Raw genomic sequence first — 25,607 nt, 5'->3', positions numbered from 1 at the left:
ACAAAGACACAAGTAAGTGGACACATGCATTTCCAGTTACATATCAACATACACATGAAGTTATATATATAGAGAGAACTAGTTCATTGTAAGCCTTCAAGTTATCCTCAGTCTCTGGAAGCAAGAAGAAAAATAAGAGCCAGTAACTCAGATTCATAAAATCTGAGAAGCCTCAATGCTGGAATAAGGTTCTGATACAAATACTCTCGGTATGTAAAGTAGCTACAGCAAAGCCACAGAAAACTTATCATCACAGAAGTTCCAGGGGAAGATTTCAAGGGAGTGAAGTAGGGCAGGGATCATTGCAAGAGCGCATTACTGCTGATTCACCTGTTAGTGGGGTCCTGGCTCAAGTGACTGCAATGAATGCAAAGGGTCCTGGGGACACACAGTGGAGCCTGGTCCCCCTCCCTCTCCAAGTCCTGAGTCCTCAGCATCAAATCTTCCTAGCCTCGGGGACTTAGGATTTTTGGAGAAGAATGCTGAGAGTTAAAGATGGTGGTAAGTATTCTGAACTAAACTTTTGAACTCTGGGGAAAAAAAGAGCACAAGGCAGGATCGGTAACAGGATTTTAAAAACTACATCAGGAAGAATGGCCAGCTTTTTTAAAAAAAAAAAATTTTTATTGGAGTTCAATTTGCCAACATAGAGCATAACACCCAGTGCTCATTCTCCCAAGTGCCCCCCTCAGTGCCCGTCACCCAGTCACCCCAACCCCCGCCTACCTCCCTTTCTACCACCCCTTGTTCGTTTCCCAGAGTTAGGTGTCTCTCATGTTTTGTCACCCTCACTGATATTTTCTTTTTTTTTTTTTTTCTCACTGATATTTTCACCCATTTTCTCTCCTTTCCCTTTATTCCCTTTCACTAGTTTTTATATTCCCCAAATGAATGAGACCATATGATGTTTGTCCTTCTCCGATTGACTTATTTTACTCAGCATAATACTCTCCAGTTCCATCCACGTCAAAGCAAATGGTGGGTATTTGTTGTTTCAAATGGCTGAGGAATATTCCATTGTATACATTAGACCACAGTTTCTTTATCCCTTCATCTTTCGATGGACACCAAGGCTCCTTCCACAGTTTGGCTATTGTGGACATTGCTGCTAGAAACATCGGGGTGCTGGTGTCCCGGCGTTTCACTGCATCTGTATCTTTGGGGTCAATCCCCAGCAGTGCAATTACTGGGTCGTAGGGCAGGTCTATTTTTAACTCTTTGAGGAACCTCCACACAGTTTTCCAGAGTGGCTGCACCAGTTCACATTCCCACCAACAGTGTAAGAGGGTTCCCTTTTCTCCGCATCCTCTCCAACATTTGTGGTTTCCTGCCTTGTTAATTGTCCCATTCTCACTGGTGTGAGGTGGTATCTCATTGTGGTTTTGATTTGTATTTCCCTGATGGCCAGTGATGCGGAGCATTTTCTCATGGGCTTGTTGGCCATGTCTATGTCTTCCTCTGTGAGATTTCTGTTCACATCTTCTGCCCATTTCATGATTGGATTGTTTTTTGCTGTTGAGTTTATAAGTTCTTTATAGATCTTGGATACTAGTCCTTTAACTGATATGTCATTTGCAAATATCTTCTCCCATTCTGTAGGTTGTCTTGTAGTTTTGTTGACTGTTTCTTTTGCTGCGCAGAAGCTTTTTCTCTTGATGAAGTCCCAATAATTCATTTTTACTTTTGTTTCTCTTGCCTTCATGGATGTATCTTGCAAGAAGGTGCTGTGGCCAAGTTCAAGAAGGGTGTTGCCTGTGTTGTCCTCTAGGATTTTGATGGAATCTTGTCTAACATTTAGATCTTTCATCCATTTTGAGTTTATCTTTGTGTCTGGTGCAAGAGAGTGGTCTAGTTTCATTCTTCTGCACGTGGATGTTCAATTTTCCCAGCACCATTTATTGAAGAGACTGTCTTTTTTCCAGTGGTTAGTCTTTCCTGTTTTGTCGAATATTAGTTGACCATAAAGTTCAGGGTCCACTTCTGGGTTCTCTATTCTGTTCCATTGATCTATGTGTCTGTTTTTGTGCCAGGACCACACTGTCTTGATGACCACAGCTTTGTAGTACAACCTGAAATCTGGCATTGTGACGCCCCCAGCTATGGTTTTCTTTTTTAATATTCCCCTGGCTATTTGGGGTCTTTTCTGATTCCACACAAATCTTAAGATGATTTGTTCCAACTCTCTGAAGAAAGTCCATGGTATTTTGATAGGGATTGCATTAAATGTGTAAACTGCCCCGGGTAGCACTAACATTTTCACAATATTAATTCTTCCAATCCATGAGCATGGAATATTTTTCCATCTCTTTGTGTCTTCCTCAATGTCTTTCAGAAGTGTTCTGTAGTTTTTAGGGTACAATCCTTTATCTCTTTGATTAGGTTTATTCCTAGGTATCTTATACTTTTGGGTGCAATTTTAAATGGGATTGACTCCTTAATTTCACTTTCTTCAGTCTCACTGTTAGTGCATACAAATGCCACTGATTTCTGGGCATTGATTTTGTATCCTGCCACACTGCCGAATTGCTGTATGAGAGTTCTAGCAATCTTGGGGTGGAGTCTTTTGGGTTTTCTATGTAGAGTATCATGTCATCTGTGAAGAGGGAAAGTTTGACTTCTTCTTTGCCAATTTGAATGCCTTTTATTTCTTTTTGTTGTCTGATTGCTGAGGCTAGGACTTCTAGTACTATGCTGAATAGCAGTAGTGAGAGTGGACATCCCTGTCTTGTTCCTGATCTTAGGGGAAAGGGTCCCAGTGTTTCCCCATTGAGAATGATATTTGCTGTGGGCTTTTTGTAGATGGCTTTTAAGATGCTGAGAAATGTTCCCTCTATCCTTATACTTTCAAGAGTTTTGATCAGGAATGGATGCTGTATTTTGTCAAATGCTTTCTCTGCATCTATTGAGAGGATCATAAGGTTCTTGTTTTTTCTCTTGCTGATATGATCAATCATATTGATTGCTTTACCAGTGTTGAACCAGAAGAATGGCCAGCTTTGAAGAACCTGTACCCTTCCCATCCCCGCCCCCAACCCCAGCCCAGCGTGAGATGCTCCCTCCGTGGGACCCATGTGGGGACACAGCTTGAAATGGAATACAAGGATTCTGAAATCTAACCTGAGCTCAGAGACACATAAAGGTCTCTCACGGTGTGAGCTTCTGCAGCCTTCTGAAGCCGGCAAGGTGTGCGATGTTATGTTAATGTGATCATAGCAATAGGAGCAACTTTAACTTTCCCATAAATTAAAATCACTGCTTTAATCTTTTTCCTATTTTAAATGTAGAAGCTAAATTTAGAATTTTTTTGCTAAAAAAAAAAAGAAATTTTTTGCTTGTAACATTTGTTTTGAATGAAAAAAAGCCAAATTTGTTTTATTTCACTTTGGATTTTGCAGCAGTCCAAATTAGGGTTACTGTTTATCTACCATAAGACTTACCAACTTGTCTCCCTCTTTGTGATTAGGGGACAAAGAAAATGTTTGATATCTTTATTTCTCCAAGTCCTAGTGCATTCCTGCTTTACATTATATGTTCAACACATGCTTCTTTGTTTCATTAATGTCCTAGGCAATCTATAAAAAGCACACAATCACACTTAGGAAGGTTTTGTCTGCCCCTCCACCCTCTTCTAGAGCTCGTTCTCAACACTGCAGCCCCAAAGGCTGGCTACCTTACAAGTATTTGGTATTTTGCTGGGTGATCATATATTTTCCACAAATATAGTCACTAGCTAGGGGCACTTGGTGGTTCAGTTAGTTTAGCATCCAACTCTTGATTTCAGCTCAGGCCATGATCTCAAGGGTCATGGGATCGTGCCCTGGGTTGGGTACCACACTCAGCAGGGAGTCTGCTTGGGACTCTCTCTCCCTCTCCCTCTGCCCCTTGCCTGGCTCGTGCTCGTACTCTCTCTCTCTCTCTAAAATAAATAAGTATATCTTTTTAAAAAAGTCACTAGCTATTAGAAATGACTCAATGATTTTCTTCTAAAAAAAAAAAGCAAATACTTTGTGTTTTCAAATCTCTTTAAATATGAACAATATTGGGGAATGATAGTTAAATAAACAATCAATTTGTTGTAATTGAAAGATTCAATGCACTGCACAAGAATAGATCAGTTACATTCAAACGATTAGCACCCATTATATGTTTTGTTAAATTTTCAACTTCATTCTCAGTTTGGAATATTAACTTTGCTGTCATCGTACATTCATATAAAAGCCAGTTTACAATGAAGAGCTTGAAATGGGCAACACACTTTCAGCAAAATACTAGAAATACATTTAATGTTTTTCAAGGAGAAAAACAAAAAGTTGCTGACTTAAGTGAAAGGAGATACAACAGTTCTTCACTGATTTATAAGGAGGAAGAAAAAAATTCCAACCAGGAAAAGTTACTGGGAAAGTGATCATTCTAAGTGGAAGGACAGAAAGAGCATTTCCTATAAGCAAAGGTTAGTGGACGTCATCACCACCAAACTGCACTTAGGAGAAACGTTAAAGGGACTTCTTGAAGCTGAAAAGAGGACACTGATTAGTAACAAGAAGACACATGAAAGTATAAACCCATTAGTGAAGATAAATATACAGGAAAGGTGGTGGACTGTATAAAGCCAGTATATAGGTCAGAGGACAAAAGTCATAGATAGGGGTACACAAGATAAAAAGATGTAAAATGTGGCACTGAGAACATAAATGTGGGCGGGGGCAGTGAAAATGTACAGGTTTAGAATGTGCTGGAACATACGTTGTTATGAACTTAAAATAGACTGTTATAAAAATAAGCTGTTATATGTAAGTGTCATGGTAACCACCAAACAAACACCTCTAGTGGATCCACAAAATATGAAGAGAAAGAAATCTAAGTGTAACGGTAAAGAAAGTTGTCAAATTACAAAGGAAAAGAAGAAAAAAGGAACAGAGTGGCCCTACCATAACAGCCAGAAAACAATGACCAAAATGCCCATAAGTACCTACTTATTAATAATTACTTCCAATGTAGAAGGACTGAATTCTCTGAACAAAAGACACAGAGTGGGTCAACGGGGAAAAGCAAGATTAATATGCTGCCTATGAGAGACTCGTGGTTGTAAGGACACAAAGAGATGAAAGTGAAGGGACGCAGAAAGATATCCCATGCAAATGGGACAAAAAGCTGGGGCAGCAACACTGGTAACAGACAACACACACTTCACAACAAAGACTGTAATAAACACAATGTGGGGAATCACATAATGATAAAGGGATCAGTCCACTGAGAAGGTATAACATTTGTAAATATTTATGTACCCAGCATAGGAGCACCTACATATATAAATCAAATATTAATAGCTCTAAAGGGAGAAATTAACAGCAATGCAATCATAGTAGAGAACTTTACCACCTTCCATCAATGGATAAATCATCCAGACGGAAAATCAGTAAGGAGACAGGAGCCTTGAACAACACATGAGACCAGATGGAGTTAATTTATGTAGAATGTGCCATCCTAAGCAACAGAGTGCACATTCTTCTCAAGGGGATTTGGAACGTTCTCCAGATCGCACATTAGGCCACAAAACAAGTCTCAGTAAGTCTGAGAAGACTGAAACCATATCAAGCATCGTTTCTGACCCACAGTGGCAACAAACCAGAAATCAATTTTAGAAGAAAACCAAAAAATTCACAAATACATGGAGATTAAACAACATGCTACGAAACAATCAGTGGGTAAAGAAAGAAAACAAAGAAATTTTTAAAAACATCTTTAGAGAAATGAAAACAGAAATACAATATATCAAAATGTACCATTTGCAGCATAAGTGGACCTAAGATGGAGGTACGTGGCAATAGAGACCTGCCTCTGGAAACAAGAAACATCTCCAAGAAATCACCTATCTTATGCCTCGAGGATCTAGGAAAGGAAGGAATGCAGCCCAAGTTAATAGAAGGAAGCAAGTAACAAAGATCAGAGCAACCAAATGAGAGAGACTGAAAAGACAACAGAAAAGATCAACAAAACCAAAAGTGGGTCCTTGGAAAAGAGCAAACTTGAGGTAGCCTCACCAAGAAAAAAGGAGAGTAGACTCAGGATCAGAAACGAAAGAGAAGTTACGACCAACACCACAGAAATGCAAGGGATTCCAAGAGGTCGGCACGAACTGTTAGATCTGTGCCAGCACACTGAACAAGCTGGAAGAAATGAAACATCCCAGGGATATAAAATCTTCCAACAACTATCAGGAGGAAACATAAAATCTGAACAGAATAATTACCAGTGAGGAGATTTAATCAGTAACTACAAACCTCCCTACAAACAGAAGGCTTTCCTAGTGAATTCTACCGAACAGTCCAAGAGTTAATACCTATCCTCCAACTCTTCCAACAAAGAAAAGGGAGTGAATCCAAGCTCATTTTAGGAAGCCAGCATTACCCTGATCCCAAAACCAGACAAGGACACCACAAAAATACAGGCTCATATTCTTGATAAATATAGATGCACACTTCAACAGAACCCTAGCAAACTGAATTCAACAGTGCATTTAAAGGATCACATGACATGATTGAGTGGGATTTATTCCAGGGACACGCGGATGGTCCAATATTGACAAATTAACAGGACACATCACGTTTACAAAACAAAGAATAAAAACCCTATGTCCATACATAGAGGAAAAACATTTGACGAAATTCAACATCTTTTTTTTTGATGAGAAACTCTCAATAAAGTGAATATAGAAGGAACATACTTCAGCATTATAAGTCCATAGATTACAAACCCACAGCTAATATTCTCTGAAACCAGGAGCAAGACAAGGATGCCCAGTCTCACCACTTTTATTCAAGACAGTATTGGAAGTCCCAGCCAGAGTAATTAGGCAAGAAAAAGACATTAAGGATATCCAAGTGGAAAGGAAAAAGTAAAACTGTCTCTATTTGAGGATTACATAATTTTATATACAGGAAACCCTAAAGATGCTGCCAAAACAGACCCACAAAAGACCCAAACTGTTAGAATTAATCAATGAATTCAGTAAAGCTGCAGACTGCAAAACCAATATACAAAAATTGATTGCATTTCTATACACTAACAGTAAACTATCAGAGAAATTAAGAAAATATTTATAGTTGCATTAAAAAGAATAAAATACCTACGAGTGATTTTAACCAAGGTGGTGAAAGATCTGTACACTGAAGATTATAAGACATTGATGAAAGAAACTGAGGAAGACAGGAATGAATGTGAAGACATTCCACGGTCATAGTTCCCAAGGAATCTACAGATTCAGTGCAATCCCCATCAAAATTCCTATGGCATTTTTCACAGAATTAGAACAAAGAATCCTAACAATTGTACTGAACCACAAGACCCCCAAAAGCCAAAGAAGTCTTGAGTAAGAAGAGCAAGGCTAGGGGCACCCGGCTCCCTGATTTTGAACTACATCATAAAACTAAGGGAATGAAAGTGGTGTGGCTTTGGCAGTGAACAGAGAGATCAGTGGACCGGAGAGCCCAGAACTTGGCCCGTTCTCATCCGGTCAGCTAAGATGGCAAGGACACACATGGGCGTGGGAGTCCCTTCAATGCAAATAAATGGCCGTGAGAAAACTGGGCAGCCATATGCAGCCAACCCACTATCTCAGACCACACTTAAAAATGAACATGAAAAATGTGAACATGAGGCTTGAAACCATAAAACTCCGAGAAGAAAGCAAAGATGCTAAGCTCCTCAACATTAGTCTCAGGGATGATTTTTGGGTCTGAGACCAAAAGCACCAACCAACAAGTGGGAGCACATTAAACTAAAAGGCAGAGGAAACCATCAACACCATGAAAAGGCAAATTAGAGATGTCTGCATATCATCTCCCCAGTAAGGGGTTAATATAAAAAATACATAAAGAGGGTGCCTGGGGGGCTCGCTCAGTGGAGCGTCTGCCTTTGGCTCAGGTCATGATCTCAGGGTCCTGAGATCCAGCCCCACATCAGGCTCCCTGCTCAGCACAGAGTCTGCCTCTCCCACTGCCCCTCCTCGTCAGCTCGTGCTCTCTCACTTCCTCTCTGTCAAATAAATAAAATCTTTAAAAAAATTAAATATATTTTATTTTATATTCAACTCAATAGCAAAAGAAAATATTCAATAGCAAAAACACAACCTGATTTAAAAAGGGACAGAGGAATTGAATAGACGTTCTTCCAAAGACGACATCCCGATGGCCAACAGACATGTGAAGAGATGCCGGCATCACTCATCATCACAGAGATTAAATCAGAATCAGAGATATCACCTCACACGTGTCAGGACGGCCGGCGTCTACAGGATGGGAAACCACAGGTGTCGGCGAGGACGCGGAGACGGGAGCCCCCGTGCACGGCTGACAGGAGCAAAGGCTGGTGCGGCCACCACGGGGAACAGTGTGGAGGGACCTCGGGAGGTTGGAACTAAGCTGCCCTACGACCCCGCAGTTCTGCTTCTGGAGATTTATGTGAAGCAAACAGAAACACTAACCTAAAAGATACCTGCCCTGTGTCCGCTGCAGCACTATTCACAGCAGCTGGGACACGGACGCAGCCCACATGTCCATCCATGGATACGGATGGATAGAGACGACGCGCGGTGCGTGCGTCCCCTGAGTATCCGCCACCTAAGGACTGCAGTGTTGGCACGTGTGAGAGATGGTCGACGTGAAGGCATCACGCAGAGCCAAAGAGGAAACCAGGACGCAGGACCTCACTTATTTGTAGCCTCCGGAAAGCCAGCTTGCAGACACAGAGACCAGCCTGGGGCGTCGGGGGGGGGAGGCACGAACCTCCAGGTTTAAGTCGCAAGATGTCACGCAGTCCGCGGAGGAGCAGCCATGCAACCGCGCCAGCTCCAAGGCTGCCCCCGGCCGGAGGGGACGCTCACGACTCTGGCACCTGAGTAAAGCCTACCTCGACAGAGCACAACGCGAGGACCAGCTCTTGCCGACTGCGGGGAACGCTAGGTAATAGTAACGCTCTACTGTCCACTTGAAAGGTGGGAATCGGACACGACGTCCCATCAGCTCATGGCGAGCTTACCTGGGTCCGACCTGCGAACACAGCTACGGAGACTCCGCGGTGGCGCGAGCCTGCAGGACAAGGAGGCAGATGCAGGCACCAGGTACGCGGCCCAGGGCCAGGACGCGGGCACACGGCGGCCGCAGCCCGAGAATGCGCCCCGTGCACGGCGCACAGCACAGAAGCAGCGACACGGGCTTCCCAGTGCTCTGTGAGCTCCCGCGGCTGGTGCTGGGGGTACCTGGAGCCAAGGCAAGTCCCCGACCGCAGAGAAAGCCCGGGGGCGGGGGAGACAGACACAGACACCGTGGTGATGGCGCACGCGGCCAAGGACAGGGAACCCGCAGGCGGCCTCCAGGGCGGGGGAAGCAGGGACTCGAGGCCAGGAAAGCGGTTCCTCAGCAGGACTGACGGTTACTGAAGGTGGCGGGATGCCTGGGGCTCGGGGTGCAAGGTCGCTGCCCTGGTGCGTGGCGGCCAGAAGGCCGTCCCCGGGGCTGCGACAACCTCCGCCTGCCACGCGGCTTCCCTCAGCCGTCCCAGACTTGCCCGGCTGCGAGTGTGCCGACCCGGATCTGGGGGAAGCTACGCTTGACAGCTGAGGGGACCCATGCAGCCGACAATGGGCTGCTCGGTCCGCTGGAGCGAGACACGTGGTGTGGGGAGGGTTCCCACCTGTGCGTCTTCTCCGCGACACCCAATGGTTCGAGGTTCATGTACTTAGAGTCTGTACATGTAGAGCAGCTCCCACAGTCCTCCTCCCTCGCAGCGGCCAGCACCGTCCCTCACGCCCCGGTGACCCACTGTCGCCAGTGGGGAAGCCACCGCTTCTGGCCTCTCACGGTGAATGCCGAGACGGCCCACAGCATGTGCCTGGCGCAGTGGAGCAGACGCAGAGACGGAGCAGACGCAGAGACGGAGCGCGGGGCTGGTGGTGCCTGGGCACACGCATGACCACGTGTCCAGAGGCCTTCGGTGTGCCCCCCACAGCTCTGCTCGTCATCACCCCGCAGAAGGGCACGTCCTCGCTCCTCAGGGGACGGCGGCTGACGCAGGCCCTCAGCCGGGTATCAGGGCTCGTCTTCGGTCTCCTGCCTTGAAGGCAGGGAGCCGGGCTGCGGTCTGTGCCCCCCGCGCCCCGCCGAGCGTTGTGGGCGGACAGGTGAGTGTGCACGCGGGCAGGCACTAGAGCTCCCGCAGGCGGCAGGTGAGCCCCACCGAACAGTCTGCGGAGGAGCAGCCATGCAACCGCGCCAGCTCTAAGGCTGCCCCCGGCCGGAGGGGACGCTCACGACTCTGGCACCTGAGTAAAGCCTACCTCGACAGAGCACAACGCAAGGACCAGCTCTTGCCTCACGGAGCCGAAGTGCTCTGTACCCACTTAGAATCACCCAAAGATGGGGCGCCCGGGGGGCTGTCGGGGAGGCGTCTGCCTTCAGCTCAGGTCGTGGTCCAGGGCCTGGGATGCAGCCCCGTGTTGGGCTCCTGCTCTGCGGGATGCCTGCCTCCCCCTCTGCCCCTCCCTCCACTCATGCACGCTTTCCCTCCCTCAGATGCTCGTTTCCTTGCTGACCCCCCATTTGTTACAGGTTAGCAGCACACCGGCGTCTAAGGAGGCCTCTGCTTCTTCTCAGGACTCAGTTCCCACCACAGTGATGTTTTTCCCCACAAGAAAACCAAACAAACAAAATCTTTCTTTAAAATTACCCCAAAATGTCCTAGAATGATGAAGCCATGAGATGTATGCTCCTGAACCTCAAGCCCATCTCCGTGCGGGGTGCAGGGGTCATGACTGAGTCTGTGGCTGGTACCCCCGGGGCCCCATCCCCCTAAGGCCGGGCCCCGCATCCCTGGGTGTGCCACCAGCTTCCTGACCCCGACCGCCACCGCAGAAGCGTCTTTCCTGCTGCCGTGCCAGCGTGCCACTGACATGGAAACAAACCTGAAATGCACACAAAGCTCATCTAATGTCACACGTGCAGGCACGACAGAAGCCGCTTCGGTCTTTGACTTACTGGCTGGATTCTCTGCAAACCACTCGACCACGTGCTTCCTCCCGGGCCCAGCGAGCTACCCCCACAGTTCACACATGGCAGCGATCGCACGGAATCAAGCACCAGAGACAAGCCTGTGCCTCCCACCTCTTCCCAGGATCACTTTGGAGAGAGACTGTCTTTCCCGAGGGATCCATGTCCACGAGTTCAGACGCCATTTCTTGACCCATCCTCCCGGAAGGCACGACTTTCAAGACTTAGACTCGCCCACTGGTTTCCTGCCCCACCTCCGATTTCCTCAGGGAGCACTAACAAGGAACAACTTCTCATGTTCACACCAAGCACCTCCCCTAAAACATCTCCTCTTGGGCCCTTTTTGTGTCTGCACCAGACACATAAATCCGTGGGAGGCAGCGAGCCCGCACAGTAGTGGCCGCCGTGGAAGGTGAAGGAAGTGCAGAGAATTACCATAGGTGAGGATGTACAGGGGCTTCCCGTTGGTGTCCATCGTGGTCAAGCACGGGGCCTTCGGGGAGATGGTCCCCCACCGCTGCAACGCGGCCTCCAACGACGGTGGCCAGTTGGTAACCACGCCCAGCTGCTCCCCGCGCATGGCCAACATCTGCGCCCCCTCTGGCTTCGGCTGGTTCGGATCTGGTTGTTGCACTAAATACACATGGACACAAAGTTTAAAAAAAAACCACATCCATGTTAGCACACTTTTTAATTCTTTTTACAGAAAGTAAGACTCTTACACAAGTTTACTAGTGGACAGAAATCGCGCACCTGCGCTTTCCTAGAACCAGAGCCAGGACCTACATGGTGGCCTCATCACTTGCACTTTACAAGACAACATCGGGGCAGGGTTTGTCAACTGACAAATGCATCACGTATTTCAACGTGCCTAGAGTCTGGGGCAGCAACATCTCTGCTTAGAATACTGATTGGGGCCCCTGGGCGCCTCAGCGGTGGAGCAGCTGCCTTCAGCTCAGGGTGTGACCCGGGCGTCCTGGGATCGAGTCCCACATTGGGCTCCCTGCAGGGAGCCTGCTTCTCCCTCTGCCTGTGTCTCTCTGCCTCTGTGTCTCTCAGGAATAAACAAAATCTTAAAAAATAAAATAAAATACCAGTTATCAATACACGCGAGTGATTCTGGACTCCAGAGCTCACATCCTGCTAATCAGGTTGCCTGTGCCCACGGACACATCAATTTGAATTTGCAGCAAGTACCACGAACAACCAGCAAGAGCACATTCTCGTGTAAAACAATACATGCCCCAGGACGCAGTACAAAATCTTCCCAACTCGAGTTGGAAAGACCGCTGCTCACGTCTGGAAAAGGTTCCTCTCCCTCACAGTTTGTGAGTGACGCTCTCCTCTGTGGGCCAGGGAGCCAGCCAGTCTTACTTGTACAAACAAGAGAATAAAGGGCTTGGGTGTGACGTGAGCAGCAGGATCCTGTTCTGACTCGGTTCACACGCAGGGGCTCCTGCGTCTGTCCAGAGGGGCAGGACGGGAGCCAGCCACACTCACTCTGCGCCCCTCGGAGCATGCAGGTCGCCCTGAGCACGGTTTCCTGGGCTTCCCTGTACTTCTGCCCCCGGGATGGAGGCCCCACACGCCTGCTCTGGTATCTACATGGCCGGCCAGCACACAGCCCATCCGCAGCGGCCCTGGAGGGCAGGACCCACGGTCTCCGGGTAGGTTCCCGTCTTCAGGGGATGCCAAGATTGCTGCCCTGACGGGTGACCTGGCCTATCGGGCCCGCCACGACGGTGTGTGGTATCACGTGGACCCGGGAATAATGGGGCGGCAAAGGGCCCGGTCACCTTCCAGCAGTTCTTCAAAGTCATCCACAAAGAACTCCCTCAACGGCGGCCGCTTCGGTCGCTTGAGGGTGTTGACAAGCTGCTGAATTTTTGCTGACACGCGGCTACTCACTGGCACCCCTGGAAAAGAAGCATGGACACATGAGCCGCCACACCTCACCTGCTAAACACGCGTGCGCAGCCCCACATCGAGGGGCCTCCAAGCGCCACCCAGGAGCCTCAGGCAGGGGCTCATCCGGGTGGTCACCACGGCGGCGGGGGGAGGCTGACCTCAGGCTGGGCCCGCCCGACCTGGCCCTCCTCACTCACCGACCCCGTCCCTGCTCTGATGGGTCACCGAGCCCACATGGCAGGGAGGCCTCCCCGAGTCTGTCTCCCCATCGGGGCCAGGGCAGGCTGCCGACACATCAGGTTCAGGGGGACGCTGGGGGTCCCTGCAGGCCCGTCCCGTCCTCTCACGGTACAGATGCCCCCACCCCGTGACTCTGTCCCACCCCCGAGTCCACAGGCAAGGCAGCCAGGAGAGCAACTTAAAAGCTCTAAATTCAACATTCTGCGTCACACAGATCACCGGCACGTGGCACACGTTCACACGTAAGATGAAATTCCACTTCGTAATGTACTTCATACTCATAACAACGAATGATCATCTTGAAAATTGAGTATGTGACATGGTTGTTGAAAAGAAACTGAGAGGTCTGACATTTTTAAACCACCCAAACTAACGAGTCCCCGGAGCACCAGGGAGCCAACGTCCTCGGGGGACAGTGTGGCTCTCTAGGGATGTCGCTCCGCGGAGAGGCGCTCCAACACCTGCTCCCGGCCATGCCGGCTCTGGAGGCTGCAGCGGGCAGGGCCCTTCGGGGGCCGCCGCCTCCGCTGACAGGTCAGAGCAACAGACTCTGCTTTGGGCCCAATGTAACGGAGCTCAAGGATGCTTTTCTATCAAAAAAAAACCATTTTCATAGGTGGCCTCTGAAGGCTCTACGGGCACTCTGAGATCGGGATGTCGATTATTTTCTTGTGATCACACAGCCCCAGAGCTGTGAGCGTCTGTGCCCCACTTTCTGCAGCGAACCCCAGTAGAGGGACGGAGGCGGTCTCCGGAGGCCGCTGGCCCTTGGCTCTGCCTGGAGCGCGAACAGGGCGGGGACCACACGGGATTTCACCGGGGGTCAGAGCTCAGACGACAAGGCCGCTAAATGGTGACGAGGAGGGGCAGTGACCAGCTGACGGGAGGGGAACTCGCAGGGAAGGTCCACGCAGCCGCACGAGCTTGGGGAAAGCAGGCACGCCGACCTGGCCCGGGGCTCTGACAGCGACGAGGGACACGTGCCCGGAGGGGTAGGGGGCCCACACCGAGGTTGCGTGGCCGCCTTCGAGAAAAACCGTGCCTCGTGTCCCCTGCGTGGCCAGAGCGTTGAGCTGGGGCAGTGGGGGTCCCGGTCAGGTCGTGGCTCCCCAAGGGGCAGGCAGGGCGGCCCCACTGCTGCGTCATGGCCCCGGGTCATTCTTCCCATTTGGAGAACAAACCCTGTTCCCTCGGATCCAATGCTACCCCAACCACTGTGCTGCGTGGCCCTCCGGGCACCCCTGGTGCAGCTACCCGTGGTGCTAGTGCTTCACGCTCCTTTCCTCACTGACCCCACATTTGCTTAGGATTAGCAAGCACGCCGGCGTCTAAGGAGGCCTCTGATGCTTCTCAGGACTCAGTTCCCACCATGCTCATGTTTTTTCCCACAAGGAAACACTTTTGGCCAATAACCTGAGTTTTGGACCCGGGGCCGCCCCTTTTGGGTAGCTGTGTAAAGGGGGTGACCGACCGGGTCCACAACGTGCCCAGGAGGGGCATCGACCCTGCACCAGGTAGGATCCAGGGATGGGGAGGGGAGGGGCGGGGGGGGCAGAGTGAGCAGGGTCCAGGTTGGGGTTTAGGACGGGGAGAGACAAGAGAGGGGCGGGGTCCAGGTTGGGGTCCAGGGCAGGGCAGGGTGCAGGGCGGGGTCCAGGATGAGATGGGGCAGAGGTGGTGGGGTCCAGGATGGATGGGGTGGGGTCCAGGGCAGGGTGGGGTCCAGGGTGAGGTGGGGCAGAGGGGGTGGGGTCCAGGACAGACTGGGGCAGGGTCCAGGACGGGGCAGTCTGGGGCGGGCCGGGGCGGGCCAGAGTGGGGTGGGGTGCAGGGTCCAGGGCGGGGTCGCAGGCGCCGTGTGGTACTGGCTGGGCACCTACCGTCGCCGGTCTCCATGAGCTCCGCGTTGCCATACTTGGGCGCCGTGCGCGAGGTCGTGGAGCCCTGCGGCCGCTCCACCTGGATTGGGTGCTCTGAGGTGTAGGTGGTCACGTCAGGAGGTGCGGAGTGATTCTCTGTAAAGAAGCAAATCAGTGTCCTGAACATCATGATGGTTACTCTGCCAGCTCCATGGGCGCCGCGGCCTCTGGACGGAAGCACGTCCTGCCGTCCCGCCGCGTCGGGGAATTGCCGCAGCAGGTCTCTGAACCGGGTTTTCAGAGATGCGGTGAGTTACGTGCTCGTTCGTCAGACTGATTTCCCATCTGTCCTAACAGAGGTGGCGGGGCCGATTGTGGGGCCTGCACGCCAGCTGTGAGCACTTCCGCAGGTCAGGGGGTCGCATCCCAGCTGTGCCCACCACCCCCAGGTCGGGGGGTCGCATCTCACCTGTGCTCACCACCTCCAGGTCGGGGGGGTGGGTCACGTCCCACTGGACGTGGCCCCTCCAGGTCATGGGGGCATCTTGGCCTTTCCACACCCCCAACACCACGGATCCCCTAATGAGATGCAGGAAGGGCACTAAGCGGCCGTGATGGGGGTGGGCACCCGGGAACATCAGCGCGTGACCGAGTCCTCACTGACAAATGTGTTTACGACTCAACCGTACAGGCGCCGCGTCACACACCGAGACGGTGGCCCTTCCCTCCGCGCCATGACCATCCCTCACGCGGGGAGACGGCTCTTGTCTTTAACTGAGGAGTTTGTCAAGCCAGACGACCAAGGTGGTTTTGTGCCCTAAGCTGCGACCCTGGACGTCCTACCACTAACTGGTTTCCTGATGATCGGGCTGCTGCCCGTGAGGTTCGTGGCCGCAGGCCATGCAAGTGTGTGAGCAGACAGCGGCCTCCCCCCAAGGCCTCCTCCCCCGAGGGCCTCCCCGGAGGTGGCCCTGCCACGCATACCGGGTGTTTTCAACTCTGAAACCACTTCCAGAAGGCGCGAGAGGTCAAACGGGGAGGCCGATGACGTAAGCGCGCCTCCCGCAGCCTGAGGCAGCAGCAAGCCCAGCGTCGCCCCTCTGACCTCCGCCGGGAACCCACCGTCGCGGACTCCAACCTCGCCATTCCACGGGTCCCCACAGAGGTCACCGGGGCGACCTGAACGTAAGTGGTGTCCTCCCAAGATGAGGACACAGATGCATAGAGGGACGGCGTCCCCCCACCAGGACGGTGGCCTCAGGATGCCTGCGTGCCCACCCGACCGTGGGGGACGGGGACGGTGAGGCCCGCAGTGTGAGCCCTGGCCGGGCGCCTGAGACAGCGGCTGGAGCACTCGTACCCCCTGGGAGGCGACTGCCTCCATCTTAGCTCAGATCTCAGCTCAGAGGGCAGCACGGGTGAGGGGGCGGGGGGATGGCGAGGGGGGCCGCTCCACCGGGGGACCGTGAGGTGTCCTGGACCTGCAACACCGTCTCCACTGCCTGTCAGCCCACGCGCTGTGCCGCCCGGGAAGCAGCGACCCGGGTCTCCTTCCCCAGCACGAGCCGCACCCCGGCCCCCGACAGGGCAGCTGAAAGGGGGTTCACTGCCCCGGGGTTTGACTTGGGTCGACCGTGAGTTGTGCTGTGGCCGCATCATCGGCGGCGGCTGCCGGGCCTTGTGCGGCGAGGCCGCAGGGCCACATCTGCCCCCAGGTTGGGGCAAGAACGACTCCGTGCATCTGGTGGCAGAGCCGGAAACAGCGAGCGCTTGGTGGCTTCGAGGTGCCTTCCTAAGCCGCGTACCTGACGTCCCTTCTCAGAGTCGTGGCTCGGCTGGGAGGCAGGCCAGGCCACCCAGGTAACAGACGCTGCTGCGTCGCTTACTGATGGCAGGGAAGTGCGGACATCAGCAGCAGGTGCTCTCCCCAGCAAGAGCTCACTGGTCCTGTATCGGTCCCCGTCCTCTCAGACTGAAGGAAAACACGGCGGCCCCCTCCCGCCACCCACCGGGTCACCTCAGCCACACACCCCCGCGCTGCCCCGTGTCAGCAATGCCGCAGACGTCTGCTCCCAGCAGCTCTTGGCCGCTGCCGTCCAGCCACCTATGACGGGACGCCCGGGCTCCGTCTCGTCCTCGGACACCCCTCCAGGCGTTCTCACCAGCAACGCACTGGTTTGCGCCCCACCTGGATGCGGCTTCCTCCACGACTGTCGCAGGCTGCGGCTGGTCCCCGGCTGAACATGGAAACCCCACTTCCTAACCCGACCCTGCAGCCGCGTCCGGCTCCGCAGGGCTGACTGGGGCACTGAGGTGATCCGACACCAGCGCCCGGCAAGGCACAGCTGCGGAAGGACAGACACTTCCCCGGGTGAGCAGACACAAGATGAGGGAGGCGAGGGACACGTGACGACCCTGGTGAAAGGCCTCTGCCTCCGACGCTGGCTGATCAGCTGCGTTTCCCGTGGGCATGGGGATCCCCAGGTTTGGGGCAATGGAGCCCACGCAGAAGCCGGTTAACTATCCTTCAGGCCCCAAATAATGTCCAGAGAAGAGGAGGAAACATGGTTTTTGTCTGTGAAACCACGTGCTGGGGCCTCCTAAGGCAGTGCAGTGTGCTCACGGGCACGAGGGCTCCGCTCACAGGGACGGCCACACCCCGAGGTCACTGCCGTCACTGAGGACAGGCAGCAAGGAGAGGGCTCTGTGTGCCACATGCTCAGCTGGCCCGCGTGCCCAGCCACTCCGGCTCGGGGCCTCCCACGTGGGCTGCGAGCAGGTTCCTTGGAGAGTCCTGGACACGAGTCGGACATGACCCTGACGGAAGGCCCCGGCCTCGAAGGGATCCGTGCATCAGCTCGGTGCTGGGGATGCAGCCTGACCACTCGGGGCTCGGGGCCATCCTCCACACAAGCTGACGAGGGGTGGGGACCCCCAAGTGCGCCCGCCGTCCCAGCCTGGGAGCCAGGGGAGATCGTGCTTGCCGCTCCCTCTAGGCCAACCATCCGCACGCAGGACCTCGAGCGCCTGGCGGTTCTGCACAGCCACGCCCCGGGTCGAGGCGGCCCAGGAGGGTGCCAGGTGCTCTGACCTCTGGCTGTGCGCCTCCTACCCCGACGCCGCAGAGTCCCCTGGACACAGGACAGCCAGTCTCAGGGAGGACGTGCTAACATCACAACAGGAAGCTTCAACTGCCAATAACCGCCTCTTGATCGTCACGCCGATGGGGTCACATTCCTGATGACAGCTCCAACCATCCTGCAGCCGCCGCAGATCGCTGACCCGCGGGGCAGGAGGCAGACGCTGTGGCCCTTACCGTTGATGCAGCGTAGGGCTGTGCTCTCTTGGGTTACGGGCCGGCCATGGAGCAGAGACCAGAAGAGGACGACCCGCCACAGCAGGTGCCCCTGCAGCCACAGGTCTGACCCGTCCCGTTGACCACCAACGCCTGGGCTCCCAGCGGCCTCAGTCTCCCTGCTGTAGAGCAAGGGACCCGGCGCTCTGGCCCCCGGAGGATGTCCTTACCATCAGGCCCGCAGCCAGACCTTTGGGTTTCCTTGCACCTGTTTTCCCCGGATGTGGAGACCGTACCAGGAGCTCTGAGAACGAACCTGTGACACTCCTGGCTGGAAAGGTGTAAACGACTCAGTTACAACTTTCTGACTTGAATGCACATAAGTGCTGCTAACGGCAGTGAACAGGTGCACGTCTCCAGTGCGCACGGGCATGTGAGCGCACAGCCGGCCCGTGCTCCTGCGGCAGGAGGCGCTCCACGGAGGACAGGCTCAGACGCTTCTCAGTCCAAAAATCACTCCTTTGATTCTAAGAATAAAAACCAATGAAGTTTTGAGAGCTGAAAATCCCAAGAACATTTCTGAGAAGACACGGAAGTCGACCTGCGTCCTAATGGCACCGAAGGAGCAACGGGGCTCACCCGGAACGGCATTAGGGAAGGATGGGAGGGGTAAGGCCGGGCGGGCGCCGGGGCGCAATCACCAGAGGCGGCGGTCTTGCGGCACGCGGGCGTGGACACATGGGAGCCTCGATGCTCCTGCGGGACAGCCTCTCTGACAGGCTGGCCTGGGCGCCGGCATGCAGGTCGGGAGGGCTCTGGGGGGCCGTGAAGGATTCGAGGGCGGGAATCGCAGATCCACGCGTTCGTGAAGAGCAGGTGGCCGTGAAAATCGTGCGAGTGCATCAAGTCAGCAACACGTGGGGAGATGGAGCAGGTCAGGGGCCCCCAGCAGACAGGCGGGAGGGGAGGCCTGAGCCCTCGGGGACACCCGAGCTGGGGGGGCCTCCCAGGGCCCAGCCCCGCGGGGAAGGACGAGCACGGCCCCCAGGAACATGGGTGGTCAGAGCAGGCCCCCAGCAGATGGACCGAAGGGCAGTGCCGCGTTCGTGCCCCCGAGGATCTGCAGCCATCAGCTGTGTTTACGCTCACCCGCCTCCCAGCAGAGACAAGGAGACCCGACAGCATCAGCTGGTGGGCATGGTGACACCGCACACCGCGGTCCCTCATGAGTCCTAAATCTCTCTGCAAACAGCAGTTACCCTACGACCTCTGCATCCCCCATGGACTGACGGCATCCCAGACACACTGTCAGCGGAGGGGGACCCGGGCCTCACCCAGGGCCTCAGCCTCACCTGGGGACCCAGACCTGGCCCGGGGACCCTGACACCTGACCTGGGGATGCAGACGCCTGACCTGGGGACCCTGACCTGACCCGGGGACCCTAACCTGGTCCAGGGACCCTGACACCTGACCCAGGGACCCTGACACCTGACCCGGGGATGCAGACCTGACCTGGGGACCCTGACCTGACCTGGGGACCCTGACCTGACCCGGGCACCCAGCCCTGACCTGGAAACCCAGACACCTGATCCTGGACCCTGAACTGACCCGGGGACCCTGACAACTGACCTGGGGACCCTGACCTGACCTGGGCACCCAGCCCTGACCGGAGACCCAGACACCTGACCCGGGGATCCTGACCTGACCTGACCCGGGCACCCAGACCTGACCCGAGGACCCCTGACCCGGAACTGACCTGGGGACCCAGACACCTGACCCGGGGACCCTAACCTGACCCAGGACCCAGATACCTGATCCAGGGATGCAGACCTGACCCGGGGACGTAGACCTGACCCAGGGACCCAGACCCGGGGACCCTGATCTGACCTGGGGACCCTGATCTGACCCAGGGACCCTGATACCTGACCCAGGGATGCAGACCTCACCTGGGGACCCTGACCTGACCCGGGGACCCAAACACTTGATCCGGGGACCCGGACATGACCCAGGGACCCGGACACCTGATCTGGGGGACCCTGACCGACCCGGGGACCTGGACACCCGACCCAGGGACCCAGACCTCACGTGGGGACCGGACCTGACCCGGGGACAGACCTGACCTGGGGCCTCACCCGGGGACCCAGGGCTGGAAAGCGAGACGGAGGCTCCAGCATCAGTCTATCCGCTGGATGCACAGGTGGAGTGTAAGCCCACGACCTGGGTTCGTGCTCAGCCCCCTGCCTGGGAGGCGTCCGCCCAGAGCTCCACTTCCGGGTGGCAACCGACGTCTTTTCCTGCCGTGCTTTCCGCAAACGAGCCTCGAGTCTAGAGCCGTCCACTGGCTTCCTACTGGGGTGATGCCAACACATAGCGCCGGAGTCTAACCCTCTTTTCCACATGCCTCCAGCACGTTACACGCACAAGGTTCTGCATGAACACATCCCAGGAACGATCTGGACATGTTCGAGAACATTCTGGTTCTTGCTGGAACAAGGGCCTGCAGTGAAGGGATGGTGTCCTGCCTGACGTGTGGGGGCGACGGCCTGTGGGGCTCGACTGGTGACACCTCAGGACGGGAGGGGTCAGGGGCCTCGTGTCCAAGGGCCGCATACCCTGCGAGAACGGTGAGCTGGGCCTAAGGAAGGTGTGGCCCGAAGGGCCCGCCCCAAACGCGGAGCTGGCCTGAACACGGGGTGTGCGTGAGCCCCACGGAGGGCGTCCCCCGGAAACCCACAGCAACGGGGCTTTTGCGCCGCGGACCGTCCGACAGCCACGCTGCTGCGGCCGATTCTCCTTGGCCTCAGCGGTCTACGACCCCGGGCTTCCCCCTGCCACCGCGCGGAGCAGCGCCATCCCTGGCCCTGGCGGTACCTCGGCCTGAGCGGTCAGGCGGGGGGGTGGCTCTGGGCGCCGCCACGTGCACCCTCCCACGCTCATGCGCTCCCCATGCTCCCTCCCACACTCTCACACACTCCCTCCCACACATGCTCCATGCACTCCCTCACGCGCTCCCTCCCACACTCACGTGCCCCACGTGCACCCTCCCACACACGCTCCCTCCCAGACGCTGCACACACTCCCTCACACACACGCGCTCCCCATGCTTCCTCACACATGCTCCACGCGCTCCCTCCCACACTGCACATGCTCCCTCACAAGCTCACACACGCTCCCTCACAAGCTCCCACATGCTCCCACACATGCTCACATGCTCCCTCACACATTCACATGCTCATACACGATCCCTCACACGCACTCCCTCACGCTCACATGTGCTCCCTCACGTGCTCCCTCATACGTGTGCACACGCCCACCCCCTTCTGTACCAAAGACTTCGGATGGTCTCAACAAAAGCTCAAATGTTGCCAGTTCTGTGACATCATCTCTTTCCACAGAAACTGTCATTCTCCTTTATTCCTTGTTTTATTGGATCTTCCACTGCTTTCTTTCAGGATTTTTCGTATTTATAGAAAGTTTCTAGATATTCTAGGAACATGCCTTTGTGTCCAGTGAGGAATGACTGCAGCGTCGCTCACTGACGCTCGTTCGGGCGGCACTGAGACGGCAGAGACGTGAGTCATGCGACCTTTTATAGTCTGGATAAATTTAATTCTCCAGGCTGTAATTTCCTCTAGGGTTCCACACGAAACGTCACGAGGGAGAACCAAGGGCAGTGATTAATTTGTCCAAAATGACATGTTGCTCTTGGGAAGATTCTGATACTTCCTTAAAGTCAGTGCAACTGGAAGGCTGGGTGGCCCAGGCCGGAGTCAGCGGCAGAGGTGGGGGCCCTGTGCCCGACCAGCCACGCAGGGGATGGGCGACACGCACGGACGCCACTGAGGCTCCGAAACACACGCAAGAAAAGCCTGCTCTACTGCACGGTCACATACCTGTCAGTTTTAACTTAACTCTGATTTCACAGAGGCACTGCCAGCGGCTCACGAAGCAGCGTCACTGTCACTCACGGGTGTGAAACTGAGCTCAATCACGCCACTTGGCATGGCCTGTCACCGTGCAAAAAGGAAGAATTTTCCTCTCTCCTCCTTTTTACTCACCACCACTCCGACAGCACAAAGGAAAGAAACCGTTGTTCCTTCTTCCCCCACTAAAACCGAAGCAGGACGAAGTGGCTTCTGAAGATGCCAGCGGCTGTGCGTGTGGGGACCGAAACCAGACGCGTTCTCTGACCAGCGGCCTGATCTTCTGCAGAACAAAGAGCTCACCTCTGACGCTTCTATTGGCGAAGTCAAAACTGACGCGTTTAACTTCAACCTCACTGGAGGGAGTGCTCTTGAGGCAAAATCCTAAAAAAGCGGTTTGAGTTTTTTTGAACTCTGACAGGTGCCTAAAAATCTAGAAATCCGCACTTGTGACTCTCAGGTGTTTGTACAGTACTTTGTTCACTACCTTTACCTGTTTTCTAAATTTGGGGTTTCTGCAGACATGAGGTTTGATGTGGCGAGGAGGACGTGCGTCAAGCACGGCACCTGGGCCGGCAGCACCCGTGCAGTCGCTGCTTGAATGGGGAGCGCCCGGAACTACCCTGGCACCACCCCCAGAGCAGGTTAGCCGCTCTCTGGAAGACTTTTACTGGGAAACTCAAAACTCTTAATTAATCCATCGCTGAAAATGGGTGAGAAGAGATCCGGATGCCACGCCGTCCCTTCCAAAGCAACACGGACTCGCCGCATGTCAGGCTCAAGCGGAGGCAGAAACACACGCACCTCATTTGCCGGCAGTTCGGCCAGAACCACGGCTCACGCGACGTGCGTTCTTCCACTCTAACCATTCGCACGGAATCTCCTTTTCACGCTATTTTCAAATACCGCAGGCAATGCTTCCTAAGTGTGTGCTTGTTCCGACAGAGAGGGTCTTACTTCATCACAGGAGCCACGTACAACGTGAACGTGACGTGAACCAGCCAAGAACCTTAAATACTTACGGCAGAAAGCAGTCTAAAGCAGAAGCGAGTGACGCCCCCGCGTCCTCAAATGACATCCACGGTAACAGCAAACTCACTTAAAAATTCCCTGCCCTGTTTATCAGCATTATTAAAATGCCACGTAGAGGCGTATTTAGCGTGAGGAGAGAACACGTAGAGACCTGGTTCCAAGTCTCCCTAACGAATGAAAACACATTCCTTTAGGAGCAGAAAGCTCCAAACACTCGGGCCGCCAGAGACACCGGGAATGGTGCACGGAGCCAAACCCAGGGGTTCACCACGTGGTACCACCAACGCGGCCAAGCACCCCAAGAGTCGGAGCTGGGCTCTGTGCCGTCCCACGCACGGAGCCGGGGCCGAGCGCCCAGGGGAATGCGCCGACGCCAAGAGCGGGGCTCCCAGGGCCCCCTGCTCGCCGGTGAGAGCCAGGCACTCACCTATGTGCGTCTGGGCCATGACGTCGGCCAGCCTGTGGGCGGCGCCGCTACCCCCACTTTGGGTGGACGAGGAAGAGGTTGTGGAGGTGGTGGAGCCATGGATGGCCTGGCTGATCCAGTGCTCCATGTTGATGCTGCCCTGGCTGGACGTGGGGGTGCCCTGGGAGTCACCCTGCACCGAGCCTTCGTCTTCCGAGCCAGAAGAGGTATCTGTGAGAGAGAGCAGACCCGCGATGCATCACAGCAGACACACTCAGCTCACACGTCGCAAGCACACCCCCCACACACCCTGTCCGACAGCCTTTGCTTTGAACACTCCTGAGAAGTTATGCCACATCTCAGATTATGAATTATTTTTTAGTATAATGAACTTCTCATCCAAACACCTTAAATAAATATGCTTAAAACGTTGTGTTTTGTTCTTTGACATTATGATCTCAGGCAGACATACTCACCAATTTGCTCCACTCAACAGTTTGGGAAGAAGCCAGGTATTTCTAGGCATACATGCACCAAGCAGGAAGGATGGGGATGGCACGTTCTCAGAGGTGTTGGGCTTTCACGTGTTTCAAAGCGTGTCTGTGCCCTTGTGTGGACCTGAGGGGGTTTCTCTGAGCTATAAACTCTGTGTGAGAGAAGATAACCACGTGCCTCCTCGAAGAGTAGGGTCTCCGCGCAAAGACAACGGTGTACAAGTTGGAAGGACTCTCGTCTCTTTCCCAGCAACCTACGTGCTCAGGACTTTGCTTCGTCCTTTGGTGAGGACATGTGTCATGACGGTATGTATTACGAGCAAACTAAATGTATTTAACAGTCTAGTAAAATTTTTTCACTTCTTTTTCTTTCTAGGAAAATTGTGCATCTTGGATTGAGAGAAGACACGTACTTTTTTGATTAAAATTAATGGCACTATTTTCATTTTTTAAGATTTCACCTAGCAGAGACATTTTCAAGAATTAAGTACTGGTGTGCCTGTTACTTAAACGCCACCATACGAGTGAATTCCAGGTCCCACCGCTGTAAAGTACGTGAGATGCCGGGGGGGATAAAAGACCGTGAGTAGCTCAAGAACACCGAATGAGAACGAGAGAAGTGACAATTTGTTCTAAATCAAGACAGAGGATTCTTTCTTTTCCAACACAACAGTATTTGCAAAGGGTATTTACACTTACATCTTGTTAACACTGTGACATGATCTACACTGCCTGGAAGATTTTTGAAAGTCTTTAGGAATCTGTTAGAAAAGCAGCACTAATATTAGGAGCCTGACAAATTCTCTCCATCTGCCCCGTCTTGTAAAATAGCGGGATTACAGTTTACAGAGAAAGAAAATTGATATTTTGTATTCAGACCTAAGACTCCTTTCAATTTTTTTAAATAATAAATTTACTTTTTATTGGTGTTCATTTGCCAACATACAGAATAACACCCAGTGCTCATCCCATCAAGTGCCCCCCTCAGTGCCCGTCACCCAATCACCCCCACCCCCCGCCCTCCTCCCCTTCCACCACCCCTAGTTCGTTTCCCAGAGTTAGGAGTCTCTCGTGTTCTGTCTCCCTTTCTGATATTTCCTACCCAATTTCTTCTCCCTTCCCTTTTATTCCCTTTCACTATTATTTATATTCCCCAAATGAATGAGACCATATAATGTTTGTCCTTCTCCGATTGACTTATTTCACTCAGCATAATACCCTCCAGTTCCATCCACGTTGAAGCAAATGGTGGGTATTTGTCGTTTCTAATGGCTGAGGAATATTCCATTGTATACAGAGACCACAGCTTCTTTATCCATTCATCTGTCGATGGACACCGAGGCTCCTTCCACAGTTTGGCTATTACTTTCAGGGATCATTTCTATAGTTTGTTCCTTTCAATTTTTTT

General features: G+C 53.4%; 1 protein-coding gene across 5 annotated transcripts in view; it reads right to left on the bottom strand.

Annotated features, from left to right (window-relative positions):
- DIP2C (disco interacting protein 2 homolog C) overlaps nt 1-25,607 on the bottom strand; it is a 251,485-nt gene that overhangs the window by 99,926 nt on the left and 125,952 nt on the right. For all 5 annotated transcript variants that reach the window (XR_012031074.1, XM_072825987.1, XM_072825983.1 and 2 more), the window contains 4 exons: nt 23,727-23,936; nt 15,071-15,205; nt 12,839-12,958; nt 11,478-11,675 (listed from right to left, as the gene is read on the bottom strand). Coding sequence is in view for 4 of the 5 variants with exons in the window: in XM_072825987.1 (XP_072682088.1) it covers nt 11,478-11,675; nt 12,839-12,958; nt 15,071-15,205; nt 23,727-23,936 (663 nt within the window). In the remaining variant the exon portion in view is untranslated. The remainder of the gene's footprint in view (nt 1-11,477; nt 11,676-12,838; nt 12,959-15,070; nt 15,206-23,726; nt 23,937-25,607) is intronic.

Source organism: Canis lupus, chromosome 5 (assembly GCF_048164855.1).
Source record: "Canis lupus baileyi chromosome 5, mCanLup2.hap1, whole genome shotgun sequence".
Lineage (NCBI taxonomy): Eukaryota > Metazoa > Chordata > Mammalia > Carnivora > Canidae > Canis > Canis lupus.
Note: the sequence above shows the minus strand (reverse complement) of the source record. Positions and strands in the feature narration are given on the sequence as shown.